This window comes from Acinonyx jubatus, chromosome D4 (genome assembly GCF_027475565.1).
Source record: "Acinonyx jubatus isolate Ajub_Pintada_27869175 chromosome D4, VMU_Ajub_asm_v1.0, whole genome shotgun sequence".
Lineage (NCBI taxonomy): Eukaryota > Metazoa > Chordata > Mammalia > Carnivora > Felidae > Acinonyx > Acinonyx jubatus.
In genome coordinates, this window is record NC_069391.1 from 34,874,669 (window position 1) to 34,902,363 (window position 27,695).

Sequence of the window (27,695 nt, forward strand, 5' to 3'; positions counted from 1 at the left end):
GTCCCTGCTCCCTAGACAGAACTTACTGGGCCAGAGCTGGATGTCAGACCTAAAAACAGCCAATTCCTAGGCTCACCAAGGACCTGTGATATGACATGACTAGTGGAAAAGAGATGCATGTTCTTAGAAATTTGAACTGGGGATTATAGAAGAGCACTTAGCTACAGAAATGGAAGCTGACATGGTATGTAAAGAGAAGCCATGAGGTAGAGTCAGGCCTTTGAGGAGTCCTGGCTAGCTGGTACTATGAGGAAGCAGAAGCACTGAGGTAGAGAAAAGTGTGTAGAGACTCCAGGTGAAAGGAGATTGGAGCCAGCCCTTGGGGAGCGGCTGAGCCATGTGGTGAGCGAAGACCCACAGGCTAGCTGCTGATCCAGCCCTTTCATTCTAGACTCTGGGAGACCCAGCCCTACTGTGGTCCTATTCTATAAAATCCTTTATCCTTAATAGTCCACACAAACCCTTATGATAAATCACCCCCCACCCCTTATTTGCACTTGCTGTGATCAGAAGACTCACTAGAACAGATATTCAGAACTTAGGAGCCGTGCCCATGTGGTTGAATTTCCATTGCTGCTGATGACTTGTTCTGAAAAGAAAACTCACTCTCTTTGTCATTGGATGGTCAGCAGCTACAAAACTTGTTGGCTCCGTTACAATAAAGAACACACCCACTCTTTGGCCTGGTGTCAGTGTCTGCATTGTTGGCCAGGGAGCTCCCCTCCCTCCATGGTCTCCTTGTTCCTGACCTCACTACAGAAAACCCTAACTTATTGCCTATAATTAATTTTTGTTTCTAAGATGTCGGAGGGTTGGTTCAAATACATTACAATGAAAGAAAGGCATTTAGGGAAAGAAAAGGGTCCTAGGAGAGAAGGAATTCATCACCATTTATTGTGTGTTTGCGATGTGTCTGGCACGATGTTAAGTGATTTCCATCCATTCCCTCATTTCATCCTCACAACAACTCCCTAAGGTATTATTATCCCCACTTTTATAGATAAGGAAGCTGAGACATAGGATGGTCTGACTCCATTGAATGTGTAATTTCTGGTGTAAAGCAATAATCACTTGGTGTGGAATTGCCTCAAGCTGAGATTGATTAAGGAGAAATGGCTGGGAACGGGTGTGTGGTTGAGTGGGGGGGCAGGAGGTGGTGAGAAAGGAGCTGGTCAGGTGTTCCCTCTACACACTGTGCCTGCCAAGAGTCCCAGTGCTCTAACACTGCATAATAATTGCAGGATTAAATTCATTCATATTTCATGATCTGTGAGCTTATGTGTCTGCAAAGTGAGGTTAGAAAGTCCTCTACCATGATTTCACAAGTTAAGAACCCCTGAATCTCAGGAAGGGAACCAGGAGGCAGGCTGTTGTAGTGGAAAGAACAGAGACTTTGGACTCAGTCCAGGTTAGGAACCACAGCTGTCTTGCTTACTAACTGAAGAGCAGAGGCACTTTATTCCTGGAACTGTGGATAAGAAGCCACTGCCTCTTAAGTTGTGTTAATTGCTCCTTGAGATAACATAAAAAGCACCTGGTACTTAGTCCTCAACACACCTTTTCCTGCCCCCTCAAGGTCACTTAGTTTATTAGAATCAGGACTAAAACCCAGGTTTTGGGATTCCCACCCCAGTGCACTCTGTAGGTGAACAGCAATGGATGGGCAGTGCATTGAAGGAGGGAGAGAGGGCCCTCAGGGCTCCCAGCCACGCTCAACACCAAACACACATCAAAACACAGCGTTCTGGTCTGTGCCATCAAATTTCAAAGCTGAAATAAGAAACAGCTGGTTATTTTTCAGGCTGCTGAAGAGCTGAGGTTTGAAGAAATGATGAAAAGCCCAGCTGAGATGTTTGTCATCTTCAAAGTTTTAGGTTTTGTCTCATTTCCAATAGTACATGTGTAGGTATATATGCAGGGCTCTTTCTTGGTTTACAGTATTTTACTCTGTGTACTTTCAGACTAAAATCCACAGAACTCTAGAAAAGTTTACTTATATTTGAAGAAAGATCTAAAATCATGAACCTGTTACAACTGCTTAATACAGTGTGTAGTTACTTACACTGGTGTTTAGTATGCTTCATAATGTGAGAAGATATATCTTTTTTCCCCCTTTGTGCATACTAGAGTTCTGAGCTGTTCTAGATCCTCCCCCCCCTCGCATTTTTTCTTTATTAAAAGCAAAATTCTTGCCACTTTGACACTGATTTGGTCTTCTCTGGGTAGGAAGTAAGTGCATTTTCTTCAGTAAACAATGAAGAACATGAAAGCTGTTTGCATAATGTACAAAGCTGAGTTGTGGAGTCCCCTGTGTTCAAGATTACCCAGTGAGGAAGTCGCAGAACCCAAACTAGAAGCCTTTTGAGTCCTCTTGTTATGGGGTAGGTTCTTTTGTGCTGGAACTCAGCACAGTTCCCCACTGACTTCCAAGTTAACGAAAGCTCTGTGAACTGACCAGTTGGTCTTTCTTCCTGACTCTTTCAGGCTTCTGGAGCTGCAGCCAGACTGAGCTTCTTCCCGTGTACTCAGCCTGGCTAGAGGTTTCTTACCCTGCAGCTTTGTGGACACTCTTTTCCTCTGCCTATGGTCTCCTTTTCTGCATTCTCTGGATGCCCCAGCCCTACCCATATCTCAGAGTGCAGCTCAGATGCCCGCTCTTGTTAAAAACCTAGTCTTTGGGGTCAGACCTGGTTCACAAGGGGATTCTGCTGCACTCTAGCAAAGTGATTTGGGGTAAGTCGTTTGTCACATTAGTTTCTCCCAGACTGTTTCTTCATTTGTAAAATGAAGACAGTAATACTTTAGGTCAGTGCTTCTCAAACATAAGTGTGCCCATCAGTGCCCTGGTGATCCTTGTTAAAATGGCAATTCTGATCCATTGGTAATGGGACAGTGCCCAAGATTTGGCATTTCTTTTTTTTTTTTTTTAAGTCTTTTTTATTTATTTTGAGAGAGCCAGAAACAGCACAAGTCGGGGAGGGGAGGAGAGAGAGGGAGACAGAGAATCCCAGCACGGAGCCTGACATGGGACTCAAACTCATGAAACCGTGAGCCCATGGCCTGAGCCAAAACCAAGAGTCGGACATTCTACCGACTCCCAAGAGTTGGCATTTCTAACCAGCTTCTAGGTCCTAGGAACAGCATTCTGAGTTGTAGGGCTTTGAAGGAATGTTGAGAGAATAAAATGAAATAATGCATGAAAAATGCTTAATGTGGTGTCCTTCAAGTATTTGTGCTTAGTAAATGATAGCTGTTGCTGTTTTTGTTACTTTCTGTTACTATTGGCTGATTTCCCTAGCTGGAGGTCACATTTATAGTCTTTAAACAAAGGCTTTCCCTCTTATGGCAGCTGAGTAATTTTTCACATATTCTGTGGTTTTGTTTTTTTTTTAGGGGGTTGTTTTTTTGGGTAGAGATACCTTTGTCTCCTACCAGACTTGAGGATAGGATCTTTGTCTTATTCCTGATTTGCTCACAGTGTTCACCACACAGTCTTATACATTTTAAGTGTGGACTACGTACTTGAGTTTTATTTACTTATTTTTTTATTCCATAGGGATCTATGTCACAGAAGGAATTCTGTGGCTAATAGTCTCAGCTATTCTAATATACCAGATAATGATGATGGTGATTACTCATTTATTTGGGAAATGTTTATTGAGCGCCTATGACGGGCAGGACAGAGTTCCAGGCATAATACAAAGCAATGATACAAAGTTTCTGCCCTTATGAGACTTGCTCAGGAGAGGTACACAATAAAGAAAAGCATATTATTTAGAAAAAGCTCCTTGAGGGCAGAGAGTGTGTCTAATTCATCACAGTGAATTTCCTCATGGTAGGTATTCAGACACTGAGTCACCTGGCCAGTCTACATCTGCATACACCCTCTGGCGTTTCACACGGGTAGTCCTTGTGGTGTAACGTGGCACTCCCTCGTGTCCCTCCCACCCACCCCACAAATCCCCTCACAGAAGCCTAGGTGAAATATATAGATGTTACTAAAGGTTTTAGTCCTGACCCCACCTTGCCTGCCCATCATGACGCACAGCAAACTGGCCAATATTCACCCCCGATTTCTCTTTTGCGGACTCCTATTCCATTTCATGCCCTTTAGGTGTTAGGCTGGCGAGGACTTGGTCATCAGACTTCTCTCTCTTTCTCTCTAGTGATCTCATCCCATCCCGTGACTTTAAATGTCATTCAGGTCTCTGTTCAAATGTCACTTCCTCAGAGACCTTCCTTGACAACGCTATCTAAAATGGCACATGTGCACGCATACCCCTTAGCCTGCTTTATTTCTCCTTATAGCATTTATGCTTTTGTTATTTGTTAAGTGTATTTATTTTGAGAGGGACAGAGAGAGAGCGCAAGCCAGGGAAGGGCAGAGAGAGAGAGGACAGAGGATCCAAAGCAGGCTCTGTGCTGAGAGCAGAGCCACCCAGGCTCCCCAGTGTTATTATTTTTAAAATGTATTGTCTGTCTCTAAAGGTAGGGACTCTGTCTTGTTTATTGCTTGTTAGTACTTAAAATAATGTCTAGCACAACAGTAAACAATCTATGACTATTTGTTGAATAAACGATTATTTGTCTTTGGAAATTCTGAAAATCCTCATGAGCTGTTGCAGGACAGCCATCATTAGCCTGTTTACAGATGAGGAAATAGGCTCAGAGAAGTTAAAGTATTTATCTCAAAATCACAGGGCTGGGAAGCAGTAGAGCTTGCTTGTTGAGAACCAAGTCTTAAGGGACTCACCTCCCAGGAGGGTGGCCTCTGCCCACCCACTGAGGCTGGGGACACCAGGTGGCCCAGAGGGTTAGGAGGGTGCCACACAGAAGCCCTAAGTTCTCACACTCTTGGGAACACACAAACAAAGGGAAACAGCTTGAGCCCTACCACAGGATCTGCTCCCTCCTATCCCAAACAAGTGCCCACTGTCGTTTCTCCAGCTCCTTACAGGCTCACACTCCAGGTGCATGAGCCCTGGGGGACACTTGTTACTTTTAATTCCATAGCTCAGAGGCCCCAATGGCAAAAAGGAAGGGCAAAACTTGAATACCTTTTTTTTTTAAGTGTTACCTGGTTATGGAAATCCCTATTGCTGCATGAATCCCCATGGATTAGTGTAAAGATACAGTAAATAAAGCCAAATGGAACAACAGGGAATGGGACGGTTGAATAAAAGGAAATACTCTTTGAGTTCAGAGGGGTTCTGAAGGTAGAATTGTCAGCCTCATTCTAGATTCAGCCCGTGAGGTATTGCTAGCATTGAGGACATGGACAAGTTTGGAGGAAGGCAAGTGCTGAAGGGTAGAAAATCCCCTGCTGGCATGTCTTCCTTCCCTTGACAGGCCTGCTACGAGACCCTTAGCTTTCCACTATTGGGTAGGCTTCTTGGAATCCTGAGCAAACTGAAGTTCCAATAGTTTCTCTGGCAGGCACCTTTGCCCCAAATCTCCTGGAGACCCTCACATCATCCTAAGGGAAAGAAACTGTCATTTTATATTTGCAAAGTTGTGAGTTTCTGCCCTCACCGTTCTACCTGACATACCTCTGCTGGATGAATCTCCTTGAAATATAGCTCTGATCAGGCCACTCCCCTCCTGAGCAACCTACACTAAACAGAGTACAAGCTTCCAAGTTTGGCATCCAAGGCCTATGCCAAACATGCAACATGTAAAAGAGAACAGAATTCCAGTGGTCCCGGGGTAACAGAACTGAGACTAACTGAGGAAGTAACTAAGAGCTAGATTTTGGCTCAGTTGTAGGAAATACACTGAAGTTGCTGCAGACAAGCCATGGAATGGGCAATCTCATGGTGTCCAAGGGCTTCATACTAGTGCCCTTTAGAGTTTCACATGCTCTATCAGTCGAGAAGGGCTAGGTTATACTGTAGTAACAGTCCCCAGATTCTTAGTGCCTTAACCCAAAACAAAGGATTATATTTTATAAATGGTATGCGTCTATTTTGGGTCAGCATGGGGATTCTGCTTATCCTACCAGAGTAGCCATCATCGCAAATGTTGCCAGTTGCTATGCCAGAGAAAAACAGAGCTCTGGATGATCTTGCATAGTCGAGAAGTAGCACATACCTCTTCTACTCAAAACTCATTGATTGGGACACATGGGTGGATCAGTCGGTGGAGCATCCAACTCTTGATTTCAGCTAAGGACATGATCCCAGGGTTGTGGAATCAAGCCTCACATGGGGCTCTGTGCTGAGTGTGGAGCCTACTTGGGATTCTCTCTCCTCTCTCTGCCCCATTCCGCAACTAATATATTCTCTCTCTCTCTGTCTCTGTCTCTCTAAAACACAAAAAAACTCATTGATTAATACTAGCTATGTGGCCCCACCCAACCATAGGAAGGACTGGTGCAATCCTATCAAGTGCCCAGGAGGGGAAACTGGGAATAGTTGGTGAAAAGCACTGATTACCAACACAAGGTGCATTGGGTCTTATTCATTCTTACAGCTGTCCTTTGGGGGTAGTATCAAGGTCTCCAATTTATATATGAGGAAACTGTAGCCCAGGGTATTAAGTGACTTGCTCAAGGTTTCATACAACACGGTCCAGGTCTTCTGACTTCAAGATGATACAAGGAGGGCCGTATCACCCAGAAGGTTGAAAGTTGAGGAGAGCCATTCATTGAGGATGCTGCACCAAAGTTTGGAATAGGGGCCCTTTTTATGTGTTCACCAGGAAGCCTGATAAGCATGCAGATAATTGGTTTCACTCCAAAGATTCTCATTCTGAAGATGCGAAGTGGAGCTAGGAACAGGCCCCGGGTGATTTTGAGATAGGTGGTCAAGAGTCACATTTTAAGAACCACTGTTATGGGAAGTCTCACCAAGTCTGGTTTAAAAATGTTCTTTCTTAATGTTAATGTTCTGCTTAAGATTCTCTCTCTCCCTCTGCCCCTCTCCTGGCTCATGCTCTCTCTTTGTCTCTCAAAAAAATAAAAGATGTTCTTTCCTTTTGAGCTCTGTAAGCTGCAGTGCTCCAATTCTTTCTGTCCTAGGTTGTCCATTTTCTATCACTTTTTTCTCATCCCAGTATCCCCCACACTCCATAAGGGCTATATTGACAAAACAAAGGAACCAAGGAATAAAAGGGATTTTTATTATTTAATTTTTTTTATTCACCGTGGAACTTTAAGAATTTCTACACGGGAGTTTCTGTATTGGATACAGGAAACTTGAATGGAGAGGGAAGGTCTTTGAAACTGGGTTTACATAGTAAATTTACGTAAGTTTACAAAAATAAATTAACTAAAAATTGGGGTGGGGGCATGATGGAAATTGACCTCTGCTTATTCGTTTACTTAAAAACACTATTATTAAGCATGTAGTTTGTGCAGGTATTCGATAGTATGTTTGGTTCTTGCTGTAGTCTCTATAATGCAGTTGTGGTGACCCAGTGTATTGCTTATTGATGGACTGCTATGGTAACTGGGAAAACTCATCTGGGATAGAAGTTGACAGTGCTGGGTGCTGTGAGATGTCACATGGGGCATACATACGGTAGGTTGGCTGTTATATAATGAACAAGGTTCAAGTCAGCAGTGAGGTAAGATGTGGTTATCAGGGTGAGTAGTTGTAATTTGGGTATAGTGACCATTAGCAATAGGTCCCAGAGGAGGCCCTACCGGGCAGATCTACAAAAGGCCATATGGGAGTCTCTCACCTGGAAGGCTATACAGGTTAGGTCCCTTAAGGTTAGCTGATCCACTCTCAAACAGCTATCAGAGTTGTCCCTAGTGGAAGGAAAGAACATCATGGATAAGGCATGTCAGAAAGTACACAGTGTATGGTGCTTCCAGGAAGAACACCATACAGTTCAAATCAGAGAAGCTAATAACTTGGGAAGTGGGAGGTAGAGACAAAGAACAAGGAGCATAAGAGATAAATCAAAGCTCTTAATGATCAAAAGATGCTCCTTCAAGGGGCGCCTGGGTGGCTCAGTTGGTTGAGTGTCGGACTCTTGATTTCAACTCAGGTCATGATATCATGGTTCATGAGATCGAGCCTACACTGGGCTCCACGCTGATGGTGCAGGATTCTCTTTCTCTTTCGTGCCCCTCTCTCCTGTGCACCACAAGGCAAAACTCTTGGTTTTCTGCTCAGGTCATGGTCTCACGGTTTGTGAGTTCGAGCCCTGTATTGGACTCTGCTCTGACAGTGCGGAACCTGCTTGGGATTCTCTCTCTCCGTCTCTCTGCAACCCCCCTCCTCTCAAAATAGATAAACTTTAAAAAAAGAAGATAACCCTTTGGGAAGAAATACTTGGGTGGTTGATAATTTACATGCTTTCATATAGGAACTTGTTAAAATGAGGATAATAGTGTTCTTCTGATGATTTTACATTGAAGTGCAAAATAATGAAAAAACAGGCGAAGCAAAGACAGCTTAAAAAGTATTATAAATGAGCTCCTTCTAATAGGGAGCTAAAAAATTGAAAAAGATAAATGTAAACCATATGGGACACAGACGATTAGAGAGGCATCTAGTATTTGGGAGAAGGAGGCTGTATCTGAGCTAGTCACAAGAAAGGGACTGTGTGAAGGGTCAAGACCAGCTAGAAGCAATGTGATAGATGAAGTCACTGAATTCAGAGAACCCTGTACAGGTCACCAAGACCTAATGGGAAAACAGCAAAATAATTTTGTTGTTGTTATCTTTTTTTTTTTTAATGTTTATTTATTTCTGAGACAGAGCATGAATGGAGGAGGGGCCGAGAGAAAGGGAGACACAGAATGGGAAGCAGGCTTCAGGCTCTGAGCTGTCAGCACAGAGCCCGACACAGGGCTTGAACCCATGAACCATGAGATCATGCCTGAGCCAAAATGGGACGTTTAACCGACTAAGCCACCCAGGCACCCCTATTGTTGTTATCTTATGAGTGAAGTGAGCCAAAAACAGTTGGAAGAGAGGGCCTAATTGAAACTGAACTACATCTAACCCACTCAGAGTGGCCCTGGCATCAGAGCTCCTTCTTCATGCAAATGACATCATAATGAGAAGAGCAACATTCAAATTGGGAAATGAGTAATTAGAGGCAGAGCCACCTAAGGTCTGGGAAGAAGTTTGAGAGGGATGTGGAATACAAAGATAGGAAGTCGTGAGGGAAAGAAGGAGTTCTGTGAGAGTTAAATATATATAGAAGGGTTAACTTAATCTTACCAAAAGTTCTGCTGACCTGTTTCTTTTCCCATTGACTCTGGTCAAGTCAGTTATGGGTAATAATAAATCATGTAGTTATCTCCTCTGGTTTACTTATTGTCATCATTTCCTGTAAGAACCCAGAACCTGGGAAAAACCAGTCTCACTCTCGTCGTATCTGGGGAGAGTGGACCTGGTTTTAGAGTATCCTGTCTAATATCCTGTCTAGTATCCTAAACTAGGTATCCTGTTGCTTAGAATGATTTTCTTGTCTGTTCTGTTGCCCTGAATAGTTGGAGTAGAAAAGGGGGTCAGACCAGGTATTGAGCCTTCTGAGGTCAAAGTATCCAGTCCCTATCCCCAAAGAACCCCTCAATCTAATAGAGGAAATAGAAGTCTACTGAGAGGCCTTAGAAACAGGGTGGAAGTAAACATCATTAATACCCTGGTTGTGGTCTTGAAATAGTGCTTCCATTTAAAGATACCAGGATACGGGTACCTGGGTGACTCAGTTGGTTAAGCATCTGATCATGATCTCGTATCGCAGTTCATGGGTTTGAGCCCGTGTCAGGCTCTGTGCGGACAGCTCAGAGCCTGAAGCCTGCTTCAGATTCTGTGTCTCCCTCTCACTGCCCCTCCTCTCTGTCTGTCTCACTCTCTCTCAAATATAAATAAACATTTTAAAAATATTAAAAAAAGAAAGATACCAGGACAGAAATAAACTCAACTGATTTTTGTCAAAAGTGCAAAAGCAATTCAATGGAGAAAGGATAGTCTTTTCCACAAACAGTGCTGGAACAGTTGGACAACCATAGGCCAAAAAACAAAAAACAACAAAAACAAAAAACCCAAACCTTCAACCTAAGCCTTACACTTTAATCGAAAATTAAATCAAAATGGATCACAGACCTAAATGTAAAAACTAATATTATAAAAATATTATAATTAATATAATTATATTATATAATTAATAATATTTATATATTAATATAATTAATATTATTAATTAATTATTAATTATTATAATAATTATATAATTAATTATATATACATATAAATAATATATAAAATAATATATAATATAATATAAATTAATAAATATAAATAATTAATAATTAATATAATTAATATTAATATATTAATATAATTAATATAATTAATTGTAATTAATATTATACAAAATATTTTAGGAAAAGCACAGGAGAAAGTCTTCAGGATTCAGAGCTAGGTGAAGTGTTCTTAGACTTGACACCAGAAGCACATTTCATAAAAGGAAAAGTGTCAGAAGCATAGTGCTAGTGTGGTGCTGTCATAAGGATTAACAAATAGATCCATGAAACAATAAATCACCCAGAAATAGACCCACACTGTTGTCATTTGATTTTTGACAAAGGCACCAAAACAAACCAACTGGGGAGAGGAGGTTCTTTTCAGCAAATGGTGTTGGAATAACTGAATACTCACATAAAAAATTAATTTCAATCACTACCTCGTACCATAGCGAAAATTAATTCATGATGGATCATAGATCAAAATGTAAAAATTAAAACCACAAAACTTTTAGAATATGGGGGAATATCTTCATGACATGGGAATTAGCAAAGGCTTCTCAGTTAAAAGGCATCATTTTAAAAAGGTGAGGAGTGCCTGGGTGGCTCAGTTGGTTGAGCATCCACCTCTTGGTTTCAGCTCAGGTCATGATCCCAGGGTCGTGGGATTGAGCCCCACATCAAGCTCTGCACTGGGGGTGGAGCCTGCTTAGGATTGTCTCTCCCTCCCTCTGCCCCTCCCCAACTCATGCTCACATTCTGTCTTTCTCTCTTTCAAATAATTAAAAAATAAAATAAAAAAGGTGAATTAGATTTCATCAAAATTTAAAACTTCTCATCAAATGATACCATTAAGAAAATGAAAAGATAAGCTACAGACTGGGAGAAAATATTCACAGAACATCTATCTGGCAAAGATTATATTAAAAAATCCTATAATTGAATAATAAAAAAAAACCCAACTAGAAAAAAATAAATGTTAACACCCTTCTAAAAGGAGATTTATGAATGGCAGTAAGTACATGAAAAAGTGCTCAACATCATTAGTCATGAGGGAAGTGAGAATTAAAACCAAAATGAGATGCCATTACATCTCCCCAGAATGATAGAATTAGACCAACAACCATAAATGGTAGTGAAGTTGTAAAGCAACAGTATTTCTTACACATTCTCGGTAAGAGTGTAAAATGTGCAACTTCTTTGGAAAAAAGACCCAGCAATTCCATTTGTAGGTATTTACTGAAGAGAAATTAAAACATATGTCCACAAAGCACTTGCCTAAGAATACTAACAGCATTATTCATAATCACCACAAATTGGAAACAGTTCAGTTTTCCATCTATAGGAGAACTGATTTTTTAAAACTGTGCTATATTAATGTACAATGAAATAACTACTGAGCAATAAAAAGGGACGAGCTACTGATACATGCAACAAAATGAATAAGTATCAAAAATGTTATACTAAGCAAAAGAAGTCTTAACACAAAAGAATACATATGGCGTGTTTCCATTTATATGAAATTCTAGAACAGACAAAACTAATCTATAGTAGAAAAGTCACAACAATGGTTGCCTCTTGGGATTTGGGGTAGGAATTGACAGAAGAGTCATGAGGGAATATTCTATTTTTGATACGGTTTGAGATTATATGCGTGAATGCACTTGTCAAGATTCTGCAGATGTGCACTGTGGCACATCCACACCGTGAAATGTTCCTCAGCTTTACAGAGGAACAAAGTACTGATGCACACAACTTGAATGAATCTCCAGGGAATTATGCAGAGTGCAAAAAAGCCAATCCCAAGAGATTAGGTATTGTATAATTCCATTTACACATATCTTTGAAGTGACACAGTTTTAGAAATGGGAGACAGATGAATGGTTGTCAGGGATTAAGAACAGGGAAGAGGAGTCAGCAGGGTGGTAGGTGTGATCATAAAAGAGTAACACGAGGGATCTTGTGTCAGAATTTTTCGGCGTCTTGACTGTGGGAGTGGATACAGGATCCTACACGAGTGGTAAGATTGCATAGAACGTAATACAGACACAAAAATGAGTACAAGTGAAACGGGAGATCTGATTAAGGTGGTAGATTGTGCCAGTGTCACTATGCTGGCTGTGATCATAGTCTTGCACAATGTTACCACTGAGGGAAACTAGGAATGTATGCAAGAGCTGTCTCTTATTTCTTACAAGTGCATGTGGACCTACAATTATCTACAATTATCTCAATAAAACTTCAAAAAAAAAATTTGGGGCACCCCGGGTGGCTCGGTCGGTTAAGCGTCCAACTCTTGATTTTGGCTCAGGTTCATGGGATCGAACCCCATGGCAGGCTCTGCGCTGAGAGCATAGAGGGATTCTCTCTCTCTCTCTACCCCTGCCCCACCTGTGCTCTCTTTCCCTCAGAATAAATAAACATTTAAAAAAAAAAAAAGCACAAATTCTTAGAGAAATGTCTGATGCCATGTCTGGGCAGTAAATGTAGAAAATGAGTCAGGGACATCTTGACACCACATAGCAAGGAAGCTATCGAAGATGACTGAAGTTGTATCAAAATGACTGAGGAACCAAATTGAGGCCAAAGATGGCTCAATTTGAGCTTCAGTAAGAATAGTAATTTCAGACTTGAACCCTTTAAAATAGGTTTAAAGCCATGAGTTCGTACTAATGGTTTACACACACACACACACGCACGCACGCACACACACATGCTAGTTACCTTCAAAGAATAACAGGGAACTAGTTCTTTGTCTTGAAACCTGGAAAATAAAAGGAAAGAGGCCTTTCCTAAGTGTACAGTAAAATTGGATAACCAAATGTTAGATGAGGAGCAGCATCTCCTAATGCAATTACTTCAGCAAAGAAATGAACCCAGTGATACAGTTAGTAGAGCATCACCATTTTGTTACCTCCAATAAATTTATGTGTCTAAGCATTGGGCATTGGTGAATACGAACATCAAAAAAGAGACAGCCAGGATTGTGGATACTTTATGATAAAAAGACACAATGCCACTGGTAGGCTTGCTAAAGAGATCAAACCTGAGCCTGCTGAAGCCTCTGGATCCAGCTGCCAATATGCAGGAAATCCAGACGATAGGGTAACAAATTGAACTCTTGAGAAAGCATATAGTCAGCAAAATTCAGACTGAGAAACTGGTCAGATGGTTGAGGTTCTTCGACAGGCAACTTGTAAAAAAAAAAGGGGGGGGGAGGATGGATGGAGAACCTGTGGGGGGAACGAGAATCAAACACACATCGACCTGAAAACCTGAGGACAAAACAGATTCTAGTATCTAAGGAGACATACTTAGGTGGTAAAAGCACAAAGACCTAAGGAAGTGATTACTACAGAAGCAAGAATATGTGTATCTTTGTGGGGAGGATCGCAATGGGGCACATGGGGAGGCTTCTAGAGTGGCTGACAAAATTCTGGTTTGTTTTTAACATTTTTTTTTAAAGTAATCTTGAATTCACAGCCCTGAGAGCAAGAGTCACATGCTCCACTTACTGAGTGGGCCAGGCTCCCCAAAATTCTGTTTTTTGATGTAGGTTAGTAGGATGTTTGCCTTGTAAAACAATTCACTAAACTCTACATTTGCTCTGTGTAATCCATTTTGATTTACACTTTTTTTTTAAGTTTATTTATTTTGAGAGAGAGCACATTTGCACGAGAAGTAAAGGGCAGGGAGGGAGGGGGAGAGAGAGAGAGAGAGAGACAGAGAGAGAGAGAGAGAGATTGATTGATTGATTCCTAAGCAGCTCCATGCTGTCAATGCAGGGACCATACTCACAAACCATGAGATCAAGACCTGAGAGGAAACCAAGAGTCAGAAGCTTAACCAAGTGAGCCATGCAGGCACCCATTGATTTACATTTTAAAAAGGCTGTGATAGAACAGTTCTCAGATGGCTGTGGGGTGCCAGAGGAGCCACTAAATGTCTGAGGAGAGAGGATGAAGAAAGGCCCTCTGAACAAGGTGGTGTTGGGAGAGTAGCATAGATGGGACAAATGTCAGTGGTGAGGCTCGAGAAATAGATAAGCTCATGACCTGTCATCTGTACTAGGTTTTATCCTGGAAGCCATGGGGAGCCATTGAGGAATTCTAAGCTGACAAGTGGCATGACCAGGTTTATATTTTAAAAAGATTCCATTGGTGGCTGAATGTGAAGTGGATTGAATGGAGGAGGCAGAGCTGGTTCCAGGGAGACCAGTTGAGAATCACCTGTGGTAATCCAAACTAAAGATGGTGAAGCCAGAAACAACATGGTGACAGAAAGTGGAGAGAGGAAAGGACTGATTTGAGAGTGCTAAAGGAGGTGGAAATACTAGACTCGAGAGACTATCTGGGACAGAAGTAGAGAAAAGAAATCAGTTACCAACAGGAGCAGTGGAAGATGATGGTGCCATTAATTGGGACATGGAATAAAGTGGTAGAACAGGGGTGGAGAGATGATAATCTATACTATTTTTTAAATTGAGATAGTTTGCATACAATAAAATGCACAAAACAGAAGCATACAATGCAGTGAGTTTTTTCAGATGTCTGCACCCATGTGACTCACGTACCAGTGAAGATGTAAATATTTCCTTCACTCCTGAAGTTTCTTTGTGACCCCTTCAAGCACTGTTCTGATTTTTTTTTTAAGTTTATTTTTATTTTGTAGGGGGGGTGGGGAGGGAGAGAATCCCAAGCAGGCTCCACTCTGTCAATGTAGAGCTTGAGGCAGTGCTCAGTCTCATGAACCGTGAGATTATGACCTGAGGTGATCAAGAGGCAGCCGGTCAACCAACTGAGCCACCCAGGCACCCCAAGCACTGTTCTGATTTTTATCACTATAGATTATTTTGGCTGTTTTTAAACTTTACCTGTGTGGAATCATACAATACGTTGTCTTTTGTGACTGGTTTCTTTTGCTTAACATATTTTTGTGGCTCACCTGTCTATTGTATATGTCAGTAATTCATCTCCTTACCTGCTGAATAGTATTGCGTTGCATGAATACACCACAATTTGTTTATCTACTCTTCCAGTGGTGGTCATTTGGGTTGTTTCCAGTTTTTGTTTGGTTATTTTACTATTATGAATAAAGCCTCTGTAAACATTCTGATATAAGTCTTTTCATAGGTGTACATTTTCATTTATCTCCAGTAAATATCTAGGTCATAGCATAGGTGTATGTTTAATGACAGAAGAGACTACTAGCTTTCTAAAGTGATTATAGTATTTTATGCTCCTACCACAATGTGTGAGAGTTCTGGTTGCTTCACATCTTGGTGCTTTGATGCCTTTAGGGTTTTCAGTTTCAGCCAATGTAGTGAGTGTAACACACACATCTCTGTCATTATGGTTTTAATATAAATCAAGTAATGAATACTAATGATGTTGAACAGCTCTTCTTGAACTTTTTGGCCATTAGTTTTTCTTTTGTGAAGTTTCTGTTCAAATCTTTGCCTGTGTTTTGTTGGATTGTTGTTGTTGTTGTCGAGCTGTAGGATTTCTTGATCTTTTCTGGATACAAGCCCTTTGTCCTATACATGCACTGCAAATATTCTCTCCTGTTCTTTCATTTGTCTTTTCATTTTTTTTTCATTTCTTAACTTTTTTTTCTTTTTTTTTTTTGAGAGAGAGAATGTGTGCACGTTCACGGATGGGGGAGGGCGGCGCGGAGAGAGAGAATCCCAAGCAGGATCTGCACTGTCAGTGCAGAGCCTGACACTGGGCTTGATCCCATGAACTGAGAATCACAACCTTAGTTGGACACTCAACTGACTGAGCCACCCTGGTGCCCCAGTCTTTTCATTTTCTTAATAATGCCTTTTGAAATTCTTTTTTTTTTAACGTTTATTTATTTTTGAGACAGAGAGAGAGCATGAACAGGGGAGGGTCAGAGAGAGAGGGAGACACAGAATCCGAAACAGGCTCCAGGCTCTGAGCGGCCAGCACAGAGCCCAATGCGGGGCTCGAACTCATGGACCGTGAGATCATGACCTGAGCCGAAGTCGGATGCTTAACTGACTGAGCCACCCAGGTGCCCCAATAATGCCTTTTGATGAGCAGAAAATTTTAATTTTGAGATAAATTTTAATTTATTGATTTTTGTCTTTTTATGATTAGTACCTTTTGTGCTCTCAGAAATCTTTGCCTATCCCAAGGTTGCATATTTTCTTATGTTTTCTTCTAGAAGCTTTATAGATTTGTTTTTTGTGCTGAGGTCTAAAATCAGTCTTAAATTTTTGTATATGGTATGTGTCAAAAGTTCATTTTTTTCATATGTAGGTCAAGTTTCCCAACACCAATTGATGAAGACTTTTGTTTATCCATTGAATTGCATTGATATTTTGTCAAAAGTTAGTTGCTCAGTACACATATTTGTTCTGAACTGTATTTTCCTCATGCCCATACCACACTGTCTTGTGGCTGACGTGTTGAGGGGGTCTAGATTATGTTGTCTTTGTTTTTGTTGAGTGTTAAATTGTATTCTAACAGTTCAGTTACTGGCAGAACCCTTTGATCCTATCAGGCTTGCTTTTATTCTTCCAATTTGAGTATGTCCCTGTGGTATGTACTTTCTGGGTCTCGGTGTGAGACTCCATATTCTGGACTGGACTTGCATTGGCTCCCAGCTCTGTGTAATCTCTAGTACCCCCATTTACCCTGTAGCAGGTGATCTCTACTAGGTCCCATGAAGACTTGCCCTGTGCTTGTGCAGTCCAGCCTTGAGCCAAGAAACTGCCCACCCACCTCACCCTGCCTCACAGATTCCAGGCACTCAAGCATCACAGAACTCAGATCTTCCTGCTCAGTGAGACTGCCACTCTGCTTGGGCATCGTCTCTCTACCCACTATGAGAAGGTGCCCTGAGTGAAAGCTAGAACAGTCACACGCTCCCCTCCTGTGTTTCCCTTCTCTCCAAGATTACAGCCCTGCACAGCTTGCTGTTCAGTGCCTGAAAGCATATATTCAGAGCAACTTTATAGTTTTTTTTTTTAAGTTTATTTATTTATTTTGGGAGAGAGAGTTGGGGGGAGGGGCAGAGATGGAGAGAGAGGATCCCAAGCAGTCTCCACACTCAGCATGGAGCCTGACACAGGGCTTGATCTCATGACTTTGAGATCATGACCTGAGCCAAATTCAAGAGTCAGGTGTTTAATCAACTGAGCCATGCAGGTGCCCCCAGAGAAACTTTATAGTTTTTCATGGCAGGAGGGAGAATCTAGTTCCAGTTATTTTGTCATGGCCAGAAGTGGAAGTTGAGGTTCTGGTTTGGATACAATGCTGAATTTTTAGTATCTGTGGAACATACAGATAGAAATACTCAGCAGGCAATTGGGTACCCATGTATGGAAGGCCTGAGAGAGACTACTGGGGCTAGAGATTCAGATTTTATAGTTGAAGCCAAGGGATATGATCACCTAGCTATACGTACTTTCTTACAATAGTTAGAGAAGGAGGGAAGACCAATTTTCTGGGGGTGCCTGGGTGGCTCAGTCTTAGCTTAAAGCATTTGGCTTCGGCTCAGGTCATGATCTCATGGTTCATGAGTCAAGCCCCACATTGGGCTCTCTGCTGTCAGCTTGGAGCCTGCTTCAGATCCTCTGTCCCTTCTCTCTCTACCCCTCCCCCTCTAGTTCTCTCTCTCTCTCACTCTTGCTCTCTTGAAATGAATAAATTAAAAAAAAACAAAAACAAAAATACTTTTGTCTTAAAAAGCCTAAGAGGTATGGCTAAAGAAGGAGGTGAGGAACAGGACATGGGTGTCACAGAGACCCATTCACACTGTGAATAAAGCAGTGTTCATTTGAGAGAGTGACAGCTATCAGGAGCCCAGTCTTTGCTCTGTAATGCTTACCAGTCCAGAGCCCAGCTTTTCTCCATTGCTGCTGAGGACTTAGTAAAGTGTCACTGGGTGATCATTATAGAAAAACCTACCTACCCAGGCCCTCATACCAATCTGTAAAGGCAAAGTCACACCTGTCACGATGACGCTCAGAAATCTTGCAGACATAATCACACATTTGTGCTTCTAGCCTTCCTGGGCCTAGATAGGTGACAGGTATGATCATCATTTTCATAAAATGGGGAGGAAAACCAAGGCCCTGAAGAGGTTAACAACTGGATTACAGTTGGCTGTGAAGTCTGCCCTATTTCCAGTTTGAGTTTCTAGTTGTCTAGAGCCTTTATAGGGTTTCAGACTTGGAAGTTGCTCTAGGTCATCTAACACAGTCCTCTTGTTTTTTAGGTGGGGAAATTGACACTCATAAATGAGAGGGCTTTAGCTAGGTATAAATGACAGAAATTCAATGAAGCCAACTTAACCAAAAAGGAGAATTTATCACAAGAGCACAGAGCTAGCTGATGGAATTCAAAAGGCAAGGATAAAGCTGAGCCTTAAGCATAGGCTGGAGCCGTGACCTGGAGTGCCATAGAGGAACTGACATGGTTTCTGCCCTTTTCTCTGCTCATTTCTTTGTCTCCAATTCGTTCTTCTCTCAATATAGACTAGCTTCTTCTGCCCTTCCTCCCCCCCTCCCCGCCCCAAAGAAAATGGTCATTAGCAACTCTTCCTGAGTTTATGGCTCAGGAAAGAAGCCTTTCATTCTTCTCCATTCAGGAAAGAAGTCAACCTGATTCTAGAATTGCAAATCCTATTCCAGTGGAGATTTCAGTGGTCCAGTTGGAGCCATCCAGCATCCCAGCTATATGCTGCTAAGGGCCTGGGGAGTAGTGTTCCACAGACAGAGCTACCAGGGAGCTCTGCATCTCTAAACATGTGGGGTAAATTGTTGGTGGGGCAGAAAGCAAGGGCGCAGATGGCTGGGCAGCCAGCATGGTAGGTGTTTAGGACACAGGGTTGCATCAGTAACCAGCCACAGAGCCAGGACCAAAACTCACAGCCTGACCCAGCATCAGTCTTTCCTGAGGCTGCCTCACATGGGAGTACAGTGTAATTATGTGATCTGGTAATGAAGAGAGGCAGACAGACAGACAGTCACTGCCTCAGTTCTCATTCCTCTTGCTGTGAAGAAATAGAGGTCCCTTCCCTGGGAGTCTGGGAAGTCCAGAGCTCTAGGACTGAAACAGTGAAAGGTGGGTTCCCTTCTGTATTAGTCCAAAACCTTGTTACAAGTCATAGAAACCCAAATCAAACTAACTTGAGCAAAAAAGGTAATTTATTAGAAGGCCATTGAGGTACCTCCTGGAAGTGAGGAAAGAACTGCATATTCCAGAGCAGCTTCAGGAGTGTGGAGTCAGTACCACCAGGACACATATACATGTGATCGCTTTTTTTCTTTCTTTCTCAATTTTCATCTTTCATCTCCTCATCTCTGCCTGGCTCTGGTACCCACAAGGTTCTTTCCACAAGTGGGGAAAATGGCTGAACAGCAGTTTGGGGGTTATATCCTTACAGTTTCTGACCAAGAGGAAAGAGAGCCTTGCCTGCTGATTCCAGGTGGAACAATCCCAGAGGAGGATTCTGATTGAGGGGATGGAGCTCTATGATTGGCTGGGCCCTGTTCTCTTGCACACCCTTGGGGTCACGAGAAGGCAGGGAATATTTTAAGAAGAGGAACTGGGGGCACCTGGGTGGCTCAGTCGGTTAAGCGGCCGACTTCGGCTCAGGTCATGATCTCGCAGTCCATGAGTTCGAGCCCCGCGTTGGGCTCTGTGCTGACAGCTCAGAGCCTGGAGCCTGTTTCAGATTCTGTGTCTCCCTCTCTCTGACCCTCCCCCATTCATGCTCTGTCTCTCTCTGTCTCAAAAATAAATAAATGTTAAAAAAAAAAAAAAGAGGAACTGTAAGAGGGGTCAACAAAAACCTCTTTGGTTTTGTGTTTGCTCCCAGGTGACCATGGAGGCCGGTGGTCTCCCCTTGGAGCTGTGGCGCATGATCTTAGCCTATCTGCACCTTCCCGACCTGGGCCGTTGCAGCCTGGTGTGCAGAGCCTGGTATGACCTGATCCTCAGTCTCGACAGCACCCGCTGGCGGCAGCTGTGTCTGGGATGCACCGAATGCCGCCACCCAAACTGGCCCAACCAGCCCGATGTGGAGCCTGAGTCTTGGAGGGAGGCCTTCAAGCAACATTACCTTGCCTCTAAGACATGGACCAAGAATGCCCTGGACTTGGAGTCCTCTGTCTGCTTTTCTCTATTTCGCCGGAGGAGGGAACGCCGTACCCTGAGTGTTGGGCCAGGCCATGAGTTTGACAGCCTGGGCAGTGCCTTGGCCATGGCTAGCCTGTATGACCGAATTGTGCTATTCCCAGGTGTGTATGAAGAGCAAGGTGAAATCATCCTGAAGGTACCCGTGGAGATCGTAGGCCACGGGAAGTTGGGTGAAGTGGCCCTGCTAGCCAGCATTGATCAGCACTGCTCCACCACACGCCTGTGCAACCTTGTCTTCATGCCAGCCTGGTTCTCCCCTTTCATGTTTAAGGTGGGTGTCCATATCCAGATAGGTGGCCTCTCCGGTCCTGACCCTGGGCTTTGGCCTCTTTTTAGTGGGTTTGCAACCCCTTTTTGTTGGAATTAAGAGTTTTGTCGTTATTCCTGTAACACGCTCCTCTGCACCAGTTAAGAAATGGGCACAGTAACAATCAACATTCTGCTTTATTCCTGGCAAAACTGTATTAAAAAATAAGCCAAGGACTCAGAACCCGAACTGCTTTGTACTCCTCTTCCCCACTGGACGCACTTGAACCACAGGGGAGTAGCTAGGTGGGAAAGCCAGGTCTGGGAGTATGCCACATGGTCGCAGGAAGCAGAGAACAACACTTCATGCTCAGAGATAGGCAAAGCCAGGGGAGGCTATGCAGGACCAATGACCTTTAGCATGTCAGCCCCACCCTGTGAAGGAGGATCAAGGAAGGTCAGGCTTTCACCAAGAGTGACTTGAGAGAGGCTCAGGAAATACCAGCCCAACACATATCCTCTGGTAACACAGAGCACACAGGCTGTATTCAAAGCAACGTATGTATTGACGTGTTGGTAGGTCCTGGCAGAGCGGTTTACAGCTTTACCTTGCATAGAAACATTGTAATATGTAAACTTTGTACCTAATCAATAATAATTATGTTGCCACTATTCTACCAGTAACAACAAATTGTCCCTCAAGTTTGTAATGATCGCTATACTACCAGTCGTTTATGGTGCACTGACTGTGTGCCTGGCATATGCTTTACAGCCATTGGTAAGATGTGTAGCGTCATCCGGTTTTATAGATGAGCAAACTGAGGCTCAGCAAGATTAAGTGACATAGTAAGAGACAGAGCTAGGATCCAAAGCCTATATTGATAATCTAGGTGACTTTGCATCGTGACTTCATTTGATCTCCACAACAAACATTCGTGGTAGGTAGTACACGTGGGATCCCCATTTTGCAGGTGAGGGGCACTAAAAAGCTCAGAGATGCTGCTAAGTAACTTTCTCAAACGCATAATTAGTGAAGTTAGACCTGAAATCCAGAACTCAAATTGTAAGCCCCTTTGAAGTTACATTGTGTTGGATTCCTTGGAAACCTAAAAGCCTACTTTTTAGGCCTAGATTGTTTCAGAAGGACTGATGAACGATTCCTATGTGGGTCTGTAGACCCAGAAGAAAGTTTGATTCCAGACCTTCGATGTTTCCATTTACTCTGAGGGTAAAATGTTGGTTTCAGCCTCTCCTTCCCCCTTAGAAGTGCAGCTGCAGACCCTCATAGGGTGGGGGCCTGGCCTTAACACTTCTCTGTAGCCCAGCCCACCATCTGGCTTAATGCTTGGCATGTATCAGTGCTCCATTCATGATTGTCTTTTAACTGAAAACAGGACAGGGGCTAGGATGACCTTGCCTGAAAAATGCAAAGGCCAGAGTGATTTCACAGCAGTTTTCAGTGACTTCTGAGGAGAACCCTAACAACAGCTGTGCATCTCCAAAGAGCTGGTGTTCATCTACAGAGAGGACCAAGTAAAAGAAAATAGACTTAAATTGCAGCTAGAAAAAATTAACTTAGCCATAAGGAAGAATTTACAGAGGTTAAGGCAAGTAAGGTCCAGGCCAGGCTCTCAAGGGTGGTCACTGCTAGAGAATGTAGAAACTGTTCATGGGGTGGATGTGTCTGGATCACTCAGTGGAATCATGGAGCATTCCCTCATTTTACAGTTCAAATCCATCTGGTGGCATTTAGCATGAAATCCAGAAACAGTTACTTTTCAGGAATACAGAGTGGCTGGGTTTCTCAGTCAGGCCTGGGAGCTGAGGGGCTCAGGGGAGTGGTGCTGTGGGGTTCAGCACTTCCCTCCCCGAGAGGAGTCTCTGTCCTTTGTGTCCCTGACCCCAGGTAATGATAGCTAATTTTTATTAGGTGCCAACTTTGTATCTGGCTCTCCACCTTTTGCTTCGTTAGCTGGTAAGCCCCCTATTGCAGACAAAGAAACTGAGCCTCAGAGAGGTGAAGTCCTATCTAAGGTAACATACTTGAAAGAGGAAGAGATGGGAGTGCCCCATGCAGTCAGACTCCAGAGCCCATCTTAACCACTGCTCAGTGCTGCCCAGCTGTGGCAGCATACCTCACCCCCCTCTTTAGGGACGTAGCCTGCTGTCCTTTGCTGTACTCCCTGCTATGTTCCAGTTGCCAGACAGGCTGGATTCTTTCCCAGTACCTGTGGCTGGGCATCCCGTACTGCCTGCCCCAGCCCAGGCAGGGCTCAGCCCCTCCTGGCCTGTCTTCTGTTAGCCCTCAGGGTTCTGCCTGGCTCTGTCCTAAGTTCAGACACCAAGCTGATGCTCTGTGGGGTGCTGCAGGGCTGAGAGAAGATGGTGAATGGAAAGTGGGCTGAAGGGTTGAGACCTAGCACAGCACCTCGTGACCTCACACTTCCTTCACATAACCAAGATACCACTTTAGGATTCCCTCCCCCTTCAGGGGTCACAGTAAAGTCATGCTCAAATCCCAACCAGTTCTTGTGTTTCTCACAGTTCAAAGCTGTCCCTGTTATTCCGTATCATCTCTATAGTGACATTCCTTCTCCTGGTTACCATTGATCCATTTCACACAGCATCCTTCTGAGCATTCAGCTTCTTCCCTCTTCCCCATCCTTACCCCTCAAAGTTTATGTTCTCACTAAGCATTTCTTGAGTATTGGGAGAATTTACTTCATATTTGAGGTCTTTAGGAAGGGCCCTGCTGCACGGCGTGAACTTTTTCCTGCCATTATCCGTTTCTACTTTCATCCCTTGGGATTAGAAGGAGGGAAAGGCAGGCAACTCCAAATTTTCACCGCTCTGATGCAGTGCAGCTTCCTGTCGGGGGCCTGACACATGCCCTGGACGGGGGGTTGTGGGGGCGGAGGATAGGATCAGCAGGACAAATGGCCTCTCCGTGCTCCACCCTCCTTAAAGAGCAGTTAGAGTACTGCCTAACAAAGTAATTCTCATCCCTGTTTTATCCACTCTCTCTTTCTTATTCCTCAGACAACATCGGGTCATGTCCAATTTGACAACTGCAACTTTGAGAATGGGCATATCCAGGTCCATGGCCCAGGCACCTGCCAAGTGAAGTTTTGCACCTTCAAAAACACCCATGTTTTCCTGCACAATGTGCCCCTGTGTGTCCTGGAAAACTGTGAATTTGTGGGCAGTGAAAACAACTCTGTGACTGTGGAGGGCCACCCATCTGCAGACAAGAACTGGGCCTACAAGTATCTACTAGGGCTTATCAAGTCCTCCCCCAGTGTGCTACCCACGGAGGATTCTGACTCTTTAATGTCCCTGGACCTGGAGAGCAGGGACCAGGCTTGGAGCCCAAGGACCTGTGACATTGTCATTGAAGGCAGCCAAAGCCCTACCAGCCCAGCTTCTACCTCCCCAAAGCCAGGCTCCAAGGCTGGCTCACAGGAGGCAGAGGTGGGCAGTGATGGGGAAAGGGTGGCCCAGACCCCAGACAGCAGCGATGGAGGCCTGAGTCCTAGTGGTGAGGATGAGGATGAGGACCAGCTCACATACAGACTGTCCTACCAAGTGCAAGGCCCACGCCCCGTACTGGGGGGCTCCTTTCTAGGCCCACCACTTCCAGGAGCATCCATTCAGCTGCCCAGTTGCCTAGTGCTGAACTCCCTGCAGCAGGAGCTGCAGAAGGACAAGGAGGCCATGGCACTGGCCAGCTCCGTGCAGGGCTGCCTCATCCGCAAGTGCCTCTTCCGGGACGGAAAGGGAGGCGTCTTCGTTTGCTCCTATGGCCGAGCCAAGATGGAAGGAAACATCTTCCGGAACCTGACTTATGCAGTGCGGTGTATACATAACAGCAAGGTGCTGTCATAAGGCTCACTCTGCAAATTCATGAGGCCTTCCTGGGTCACTGGGAACATGATTTTGATTGATGAGATAGGCTCCTGTGGCTATACATAGGAAGGCTATTTTTTTAAAGCATCTTTATACAAGCTTCTAACACACCCTTATCTTATGTTCCATCATCTGGTTTGGATAGAGCAGAAACTATTGTTCCCATTTTACAGAAGAGGAAACAGGGCCCAGAGGGGGAATGTGACTTACTCAGGGTCACACAGCAAGTTAGTGGCAGAACTGAGACTAGAACCCAGGTCTTCCAACTCCTTTTGCTATGTCATGCTGCTTTCAACCATGTCCCCCTAGTCCTAGAAGAAGGAACAAGGGCTCTTTAGCTGGATGAGAGAAAATTGAGGGACATATGATTACTGGCTTTGATCCAAACCAGAGAAGGCTCCCCAGAAGAGGTGTCTAAGCTGTAGGACGAGTAGTGGACAGCCAAGCAAAATAGTGTGCATGTGGTGGAAAGGGGGTACAGAGTGAGGGCATTCTAGGCAGCCAGAACATTCTGCACTGGGGCCTGGGTGTGGGGCTGAATTCAACAGTGTTCTGGGGAGGGAGGAGTGGTTGGAAATGAGGCAGGGGAGACGAGCAGAAGCCACCTTGCCCAGGGCCTGAAAAGCCCCTATGAGATATTTGGACTTTATGCTAAGTCCATCCTGCCCCTGATACAGTCATCACCCTGCAGGCTCTTCAGGGTGCCGCAGGACAGTCTACAGATCCTGCAAGCCACTGAGCACAGGAACAGCCTCTCAGAGGAAAGACATGGCCTTTTGGAAGAAAGCATGGCCTAGCTCCTGAGTTTGAATCTTGCCTCTCCTCTGATCCACCATGAGCATTACTGTCCTCTTCTGTAAAATGGAAACAAGCTTCCCTGACTTGCCTCTCTCACTGGGGTTTGTGAGGATCCGGTACCTTAATATTGCCAAAGCACCTAGTAAGCTGAGGGGCACTGCACATGTGTCACATGGGAGTCTTGCAGATCTCTGCAGCCCTCTAGAACAGTTAGCAGCAATCGCATTTAATTGCATTTTGCCCAGTCCACTTCCAAAGAGGATTTTAGATGATGTCACCAGGAAAGCACAATATCAGCCTATAGAAAATAAGAGATAATGGTCAGATAAAAAGGGTGGGTGATAGTTTTGTTCTCAGGTACCGCGATGATAGGATCTGGTCCGAGCCCTCCAGGAGGGTCTCCCCCGACCCTCCCACCTAGTATACTTACCAGGGGTATGGCTTCTGAGTCAAATTCTGGCTCTGCCCCTTATTAGCTATGTGTCCTTTGGACTAATGATACTATACCTGTCTCCAAGGTACAGTAAGGATGAACTAAGGTCATATATATAAAGTGCTTAGTAGTATGTCTGGCACATAGCAAGTGCTCAACAAATGTTTTTTGTTTATTTTTTTAAAGTCTGGTGTGAGAGATGCTATGATGGAGGTACCATGGGTGGCATAGGTGCCCAGCCTCAGGGAAAGGTCTCTTGGAGAAGCAGTGCCCAGGCTGAGCTTCCCAGGAGGAGTAGGAGTTGGCAAGGGGAGGCTATGAGACCGTGGAGGTGTGTGTGTGAAGGCCCAGATGTGAGAAAGGACACCACGCATTTAGAGAGTTACAAGTAACTCAGACGGCCAGAGGTTCAGGGGAGGCTGTGAGATAAGGGAGTCAGCTAGCTGAGGCACAGAGGTCTTGCCATAGAGATTGGAGTTTGCCATGAGGCAATCGGAACTCGCCGACAGATTTTAAGCAGAAAACTATGGTCAGATCTGTATGTGAAGAGCTCATGCTGTCAGCTTTCTGGAGAATGGAATGGAGGGGAACTAGGCAAGAGGCAAGATCAATGAGGGGCAGTGGAGAATTGTGATTCAGAAACTGGAGGGGACAGGGCAGTCTGGAGAGGTAGGAAGGAGGGCTTTAGGAGGGAGTAGTCAAAGCCCTGAGGCCTAGATTTCTGGCCTGAGTGGCTGAGACAATAGCAGGAACATGGGAGATTAGGACATGGAGAGAGATGCTGAGTTCAGTTCCGGGCATGCTGAGTTTGGAGCATTTCTGACATCTAGCAGAGGTGCTGTCTGGTTTCCTGGGTCTGGAGCTTTGGAGAGATGCACCCTGCCATGCAGACTTGGGAGCAGGTGGTAGCTGAGAGTCATCGAAAAGGAGAAATGAAAAGTTACACAGCCTTACTTGGAGCCCTTTTGAACTGTTGCTTCCAGAGGCTTTGGGAAGAAAATGTGCAGCCTGTAGTTCCTTGTGAGTCTCTAGCAAGGAACCTGAGAAACTGATTTTCCTGATTTTTGACTTAAAAAAAAAAAATCCATGGTTTCTCATGAGTACCCAGCATCAGGTACAATTATATGCTAAGTGGCGTTCATACAAGCAGGAGCTGTGGGCGTGCAGGGAGTGCAGGACCTGCTGAGCTAGTCCCATGCCTAGAAGCAAAGCCTTGATCCAGTGGCCAGAGGGCAGCCACCCTTCCCTGCCTTCTAGAACATCTCCAGGAGAGTAAGGCTGGCAGAAAGCCCAGTTGCTTGGGACTCCACAAAGAAAACTGTGATGTTTTTCTTGCTGTTTTGTGTATCTTACCATTTTTAGTTGAAAGTCAAGTATCTGGGAAAGTAGAAATTGAGGTCAATCACATTTATGTGTGGAAATGGGTACACCTCTTCTCATGCTAGGCATTTAGAGGGCCAGGTTTGGGGTCAGTCTAGTCAGGATTAAGCTAGTTCAGGTTTTGTTGTTATGATTATCCTCAGCATTTTGCATGTTCTTCTTTACTGTGTGCTGGTTTTTTCCTCTGCTTTTAGGGTCTTCTCTTTGTTTCTCAGGGGGTTGGGGGGACTGTCTCCATGGTCTCACCCCTCCCAGCAGATTGTGGTCACTTGTGGCTCTGGGCTGGTGGGAGGTTTTCTCCTGTGTCCCAGTTTGTCCTTAGTCTTAGGCAGGTGCTGTGTCTATGGGTCTTGGAAGTAGGCACTTTCCAATGGTCCTGCCTCATCCCCAGCATTAGGGAGGTTCTAAATATCTGGGCCCAAGATGGGGTTTTCTCTTTCCCTTCCATGACAGGGTTTGCTGCCCTTCCCCCCACTGCTGAAGACTTGTTCTACAGGGAAGTTGGAGAGAAAATTCAAAGAGGGGCTTAGTACTTTCCTACAGTAGTAGCTGC

The 27,695-nt window shown here is 44.2% G+C and overlaps 1 protein-coding gene across 2 annotated transcripts in view; it reads left to right on the plus strand.

Moving 5' to 3' along the window:
* Window positions 1-27,695, plus strand: part of FBXO10 (F-box protein 10) — a 54,774-nt gene that overhangs the window by 8,117 nt on the left and 18,962 nt on the right. For both annotated transcript variants that reach the window (XM_027039459.2, XM_027039460.2), the window contains 2 exons: window positions 20,060-20,650; window positions 23,665-24,498. In XM_027039459.2, coding sequence (XP_026895260.1) covers window positions 20,060-20,650; window positions 23,665-24,498 — 1,425 coding nt within the window. The remainder of the gene's footprint in view (window positions 1-20,059; window positions 20,651-23,664; window positions 24,499-27,695) is intronic.